This window comes from Gekko japonicus, unplaced genomic scaffold, assembly GCF_001447785.1.
Source record: "Gekko japonicus isolate JY-2015 unplaced genomic scaffold, Gekko_japonicus_V1.1 scaffold2223, whole genome shotgun sequence".
NCBI lineage: Eukaryota > Metazoa > Chordata > Lepidosauria > Squamata > Gekkonidae > Gekko > Gekko japonicus.
Window position 1 is genome coordinate 262,135 of NW_015172072.1, and position 6,508 is coordinate 268,642.

The following is a 6,508-nucleotide window of genomic DNA, read 5'->3' on the forward strand; positions in this document are numbered from 1 at the left end:
CAGACTTGCGACCTCTGTTATTTTTCGGCCCTCCACAGCAGGCTTCCCCAAATTTCTCTTTTCAAGGAATCATAAGAACATAAGAGATGCCAATGTTGGATCAGGCCAAAGGCCCATCCAGTCCAACACTCTGTATCACACAGTGGCCAGAAATACCAGGTGCCATCAGGAGGTCCAGCAGTGGGGCCAGGACATTAGAAGCCCTCCCACTGTTGCCCCCCCCCAAGCACCAAGATGACAGAGCATCACTTGCCCCAGAGCCCCTATCTATACCTTGTGGCTAGTTTGGGTGGAGATCCTGGAGGTTTTTTTGTCATCTTCTGGGCATGGAGCAGGGGTCACTGGGTGTGTGTGGGGGGAGGCATTTGTGAATTCCCTGCATTGTGCAGGGGGTTGGACTAGATGACCCTGGAGGTCCCTTCCAGCACTGTGATTCTAAGAGTTTGCAATGCTACCTCTTAACGAATATCTGAAGGTGTATGTGTGCACACAAAAGCTTATACCCAGAATTAAACTTTGTTGGTCTTAAAGGTGCCGCCGGACTCCAACTTTTCTCTGTTGCTTCAGACCAACACGGCCACCCACCTGAATCCTAATAAAATAGTTTTGCTCTCCCCCCCCCCACCGAGGAGAGGGGGGTTTGTAAATGGAAAAGCAGTTCGTTTTTTCCTCACTGATCTCACACAGAATTGGGATACAGTTTCGGGCTTTATCTGCATCATGAATTCCGGGAAACGTTCATTCAAAGGGTCACCCGACGTCAGAGTGACTTGCGGGAGCTCACACACAATTCCGGATTCACGGAAAACGGCTGGCTTGTTGAACAAGGGCCCGACAAATTCATCTTATTTAAAATGGCTTGTGGACGTTCCGATCGAGGTTCGGATGGACCACTGGTCCGACCCAGCGGGGCTCCTCTTAGGTTCTTTCCTGGGCTAGGAAAGGCACGGAAGCCGAGGGAATCGCTTTACGAAAAAGGAGGGCTTCCCAGCCGCAAGGTGGGCCCTCTCTGCGAAAAGTCATTTCCTGGAAGACGATGGAAGTCTATGCTTCAACTCTATTATTTTTTTTAAAAATCGGTGCATCAATAGGTTACAGAGAATACAAAAGGGGGAAACAAAATACAAAACGAAAACAGAGCTATTTCAACGTGCCCCCAAAGCAGCTTTCTGTTCACGGGGCATTCGCGTTTACCTACGGAAGCCGCTTTCGCTTTTCGGTCCCGGGCACGACTGTGGGAGGGTGAAACCGGCCTGCCGTCGTGCCCGTTCATGACAAGACGGCCATGCCAAGGAGCGACGAGTGAGAGATAGATGATCCTCCGCAGATTCTGGGCACCAGCTGAGTGGCTCTGAGCCGTCCGGTCTTGGGCTGAGGCTCTCTGCACGGTAAACGTTCTCCAAAGGTCCCTTCCAACTCGATGACTCTCTGCTTCTACAGCAGACGGAATGTTCCCTTGCTTAAAAGAATGCACAGATCGGCTCTCTGCTGAGCTTGATTGGGGCCAACTTAGCAAAGGGGTGGCTCTCTCTCTGCCTGCAGGGTTGCCATCTCCAGGCAGGGACATTCCTGGAGATTTTAGGGGTGGAGCCCGGGGAGGCAAAGGAACTCAGCGGAGATGTGACGGCAGAGTCCAAAGCCACCATTTTTTCCATCTCTGTCATCTAGGGATGAGCTGTGACTCCGGGAGATCTCCAGGCCCCACCTGGAGATTGGCAAGCATGCCTCCGGGGCTTTGGTGGTAAGGTTCTCCTGGCCTGCTCCCTCCGCGAGGAATTTGGGTACCTTCTGCGTGTGCAAAGCCAGCCTGAACCACCGTCCCTCCCCATGACGGAAATGGTTAGCACAAGACTGCGGGAAGTTGGCACCAACGCTCCCTCGAAGCTGTGGAGTCCTGTGAGCAAAAATTCTACTTTGTGAGCTACTGGCATTAAAGCTGTCAGCAGGCGATTTGGCTACTGCATAAATTAGTTCGCTCTGGAGCAATGTTCCCTCTAAGCTTTAGAGCCTTGTGAGCAACAATTCTACTTTGTGAGCTACCGGCATTAAAGCTGTGAACGAGCGATTTGGCTGCTGCATAAATTAGTTTGCTCTGGATCCATCCTTCCTGAGCTAAGACAAAAAATGTGTGAGCCGGAAGGTAAAAAAACCTGTGAGCTAGCTCACACTCACTCAGCTTAGAGGGAACAGTGGTTGGCACGTGTACCTCGTAGCCAAACGTCCGAAATACCGCCCCTAATTCTCCCGCATCTCGTCCAAGAAACATTCTTCTCCTTCCAACCGAAACGGGAAAGATTTTTTAAAAGGAACACTTCTCTCTTTTGATGCCCTACTGCACAATATCTAGTTTCCAAGGAACGGGCCAAAAGTGCTACATTCCACTAGAAGAAGAAGAGACTGGATTTATACCCCGCCCTTCACTACCCAAAGGTGTCTCAGAGCGGCTGATAAACTCCTTTCTTTTCCCCTCCCCACAACAGACACCCTGGGAGGGAGGTGGGGCTGAGAGAGCTCTCTCGAGAATTGCCCTTGAGAGAACAGCTCCGAGAGAACTTGTGACTGACTCAAGGTCACACCAGCAGGTGGAAGTGGAGGAGTGGGGAACCAAACCCGGTTCTCCCGGGTTAGAGTCCGCGCACTTCACCACGACACCAAACTGACTGTCTAGACTAGACAGCTAGGCCACTATGGCTAGGATTACTCCTTTAAGATGGCAGTTCGTTTTCAGCTCGGGGGTCGGGGAGAATGGCGTGATGCCCCTGCTGTGCCATGGCCCCTTGTAGGTTGACCCTGTGAGGGAGGTGGGGCTGAGAGAGCTCTTGACAGAAATGGCTCTTTTTCAAGGACAGCTCTGATGGGACTGTGGCTTGCCCAAGGTCATCCAGCCAGGTGCAAGTGGAGGAGCGGGGAATCAAACCCGGTTCTCCCAGATTAGAGTCTGCGCACTTAACCCGCACACCAAACTGGCTCTCTCTACACCAAACTGGCAGGATCCGGTTGCCGGGAGGGGAGGAGGAGGAGCACCAGGAGGTCAAAACGTCTTGGGTTCGAACGGCAGCGAGAACCTTCTGCGTGCAAAGCCGTAACAGAACTGGTTAGGAAACAAATATCGAGACTTGGTGTCGCAGGCGTGGTTGAGGACGAGCTGACAGAGCCTGCAGAAACCGCAGCTGGCCCCTCTGAAGCAGCAGAGGAGGATAGCTGGCAAATGCCTGTAACAGCAGTCTTCACACCTGGCCCAGATAAGAAGGAAGAACTGCAAGCTGAAAGTCCTCCTGACTCACCCGCACGTGTGACTCGTTTCAGGGAGTGACTGCGGCAAAACTTAGCAACCAGGTGAAGAGAGGCCAGGCTACAGGGGAGACGCTCAGCTAGCCCAGAGTTCTAACAGGAGCCTGGCTGATCGCACAGCTGGCTAATTGGCAACAGCATTTAACTCCACACTCTGGGCAGTACCTGTTGTGGAAACAACAAGTCAGCTTCATGCTGCTTGCATACACTCCGGCTCGGCTCTTGCACCTACAGCTTCGGACCCCCTGGCTTTGGACTTGGCTCTGTGTTCCTGGCTCCTGACCCTGGCTTGGCTTTTTGGACTCTGCACTGTCTTCTTGGCTCCTGACCTTGGCCTGCTCTGGACTCCCTTTGACTGGCACCCCAGCCCGTGACACTCGGTGCACAGCAAAAGAACCGGCGTTCCCTCTTTTTCGAAAAACCTTTTCTTGGAAGTTCAGCATCATGTCAGGTCTCTGGAAGGAGCAGAAAATGGTGGTGCGGGGGAGTGTGTGTAGGGGGGGAGTGTAGGTCAAAGCCAAAGGCCTTTATATCCCCCTCCCAACACAACCCGCGGCTCCCCTACAGTCACAAAAGTCTCTTCCCGGATCCTAGAAATCGGAATCGGCATCCAGGAGTTCGGCATCCATGAGGTTGGTCCGGGAGTGGATGGGGGGCAAGCCCCTCCCCTGAGTCTGGGACCGGTAAGGGCCGTTCCCGAAAAACAAGGAGGCGGGCGCTGGACCCGCACGGGGCTGTTGGAAAAGGCCGCTGCGTTGGAGCTGCTGCGGAGGCACTGGGAACAGCCGACCTCCGCTCACGGGTCCCGCCTCGTCTGGCAGGCCGTTATCGGGGCAAAAGGGGTGGCTGATGCGATTGAGGGAGCTGGTTTGCCCGTAGGGAGCCGCGGGTTCTCGCATCCCCCTGGAAAACAGGTCCTCCCGCTGCAGAGTGCTATGTCTCAGTTCGGGGTACGCTCCCAACGACAGCCATTCACTCAGTGGTCCTCTGGGGCCAGATACCAAACACTTATTCCTGGGGAGCTGGGGGAGGCGCGGGACGGAGCTGAGGCCTTTCGGGGCAAAGTAGTCCGCGTCAGGGGCGTCGTAGCGTTCGGCGGCGGGCCTCTCGGGACACACCTCTTTTTTCTTCCGGCGCTTCTTCTTCTTGTGGCGTAGCTTCCTCTCCAACCGGGGCGAGATCTCGGGCTCCACCACCCACAGGTTGGCCCTTTCCTCGGGGGGCACTGCCAGGAGGAGACAGAGAGAAGTGAAGACGGAGATCCGAATGGGGTACGTCAATATCCGGGGCACTTTGCAGTGCAGACCCCCGAGTCCTGGGGGATCACATCTGAATCCACATTTTGAGAATGAAGGGGAGGAGGAGAAGGAGAAGAAGGAGGAGGAGGAGAAGAAGACGAGGAGGAGGGGGAAGAGGAGAAGAAGGAGGAGGAGGAGGAGGAGGAGAAGGAGAGAGGGAGGAGGAGGAGGAGGGGGAGGAGGAGGAGAAGGAGAAGAAGGAGGAGGAGACGAAAAAAAGGAGGGGGAAGGAGAAGGAGAAGGAGAAAGAGGAGGAGAGGGAGAGGGAGAAGGAGGAGAAGAAGGAGGAGGAGAAGAAGACAAGGAGGAGGAGGAAGAGGAGAAGGAGGAGGAGGAGGAGGAGAAGAAGGAGAAGGAGCAAGAGGAAGAAGAGGAGGAGAAGGAGAAGAAGACGAGGAGGAGAAGACTGGATTTATCCCCCGCCCTTCACTACCCAAAGGAGTCTCAGAGCGGCCTACAATCTCCTTTCCCTTCCCCTCCCCACAACAGACACCCTGTGAGGCAGGTGTGGCTGAGAGAGCTCTTTCGAGGACTGCTCCTGAGAGAACAGCTCTGAGAGAATTGTGACCGACCTAAGGTCACACCACCACAGGAGACAACACAGAGAGGGGAGGAGAGGAGATAGGACCCCGCTCATCGGGGTGTGCGGATTCTTCCGGAGCCTTAAAAAAGCCAGAACCGGGACAATTTCTTGAGACACTGCAAGGCCTTGTTTGGGCTGCGTCTGGGCATCCAGTGGAGGATAAACGTTCACTCTAACTGGATTTTCCCTCTTCCCACCCAAACTGAGCCCCCTCTGAACTCAAGCCCGCCAAAGGTTTACCGGGAGTGGCCACAGGAGTGACGGAGACGTCCTGAGGCAAGATGGCCCCCCTCCGGGCCACCATCTTGGTGACGTGCTGCGCCCAGGCGGAGGAAACGTCGGCCGACGGCTCATTGATGTCGAACGCCAGGCCCGCTGGAAGGGTGAGAAAGAACTGGGTTGACGGCGAGTGTCCTTCAGGCAGAAAAGACCAAGAGTACCTGAAAGACGAACACCATCTGTGGCAGGGTGTGAGCTTCCGTGAGCCACCGCTCCCTTCTTCAGACAGTGCCACAAATCTTGTTCGTCTTCCAGGTGCTCCTGGACTCTTACTCTATTCTCTTGCTGCAGACAAACTCTCATATTTATTTCATTAGACAGGGCTCAGGGCGGTGTGCAACATAGTAAATTCATAACGTCTGTAATTTAAAAAATGGTTTAAACCAGTAAAACACACTAATTGACCTAAAATAAGGTGCTGGAGAATGCTAGGAGTGTCACTGCCGCACGGGGGGTATGGGTGGGGTGGGGGGTGGGAGTGCCAGATACGATGGTACCCGTTGCTGTCCTTAACCAAAAGTCTGGCAGAACATCTCTGCCTTTTAATATATATATATACTGTGTTTCCCCGAAAATAAGACACTGTCTTATATTTATTTTTTCTCAAGAAGACACACTAGGACTTATACCACAAATGCATAGAAATCCGGCTTATTTTTGGGGTAGGTCTTATTTTCGGGGAAACAGGGTACACACACACACACACACACACATATATACACACACACATGTGTGTGTGTGTGTGTATCACACAAAACAAACAAACACAAATACAAAACATCTGGGGTGTCATTCACATCATTATTTTAACCATTTTGTTACCTCATACATTGTCTACTTTATAGATTCATATTTTCCATCTTATATGAAAAATGCTTTGCATTAAGATTAAAAATATAGTTGAACATAAGAGAAGCCAATGTCGGGTCAGGTCAATGGCCCATCCAGTCCAACACTCCTGTGTCACACAGTGGCCAGAAATATCAGGGGCCATCCGGAGGTCCACCAGTGGGGCCAGGACACTAGAAGCCCTCCCACTGCTGCCCCCCCCCCCAAG

At 53.2% G+C, this 6,508-nt stretch overlaps 1 protein-coding gene across 1 annotated transcript in view; it reads right to left on the reverse strand.

Moving 5' to 3' along the window:
• Positions 1-3,881: 3,881 nt before the first annotated feature.
• SMO (smoothened, frizzled class receptor) overlaps positions 3,882-6,508 on the reverse strand; it is a gene marked incomplete at its 5' end in the record, with an annotated part of 29,963 nt that continues 27,336 nt past the window's right edge. The window contains 2 exons of the mRNA XM_015420860.1: positions 3,882-4,516; positions 5,413-5,547. Of these exons, the coding sequence (XP_015276346.1) occupies positions 3,882-4,516; positions 5,413-5,547 (770 nt within the window). The remainder of the gene's footprint in view (positions 4,517-5,412; positions 5,548-6,508) is intronic.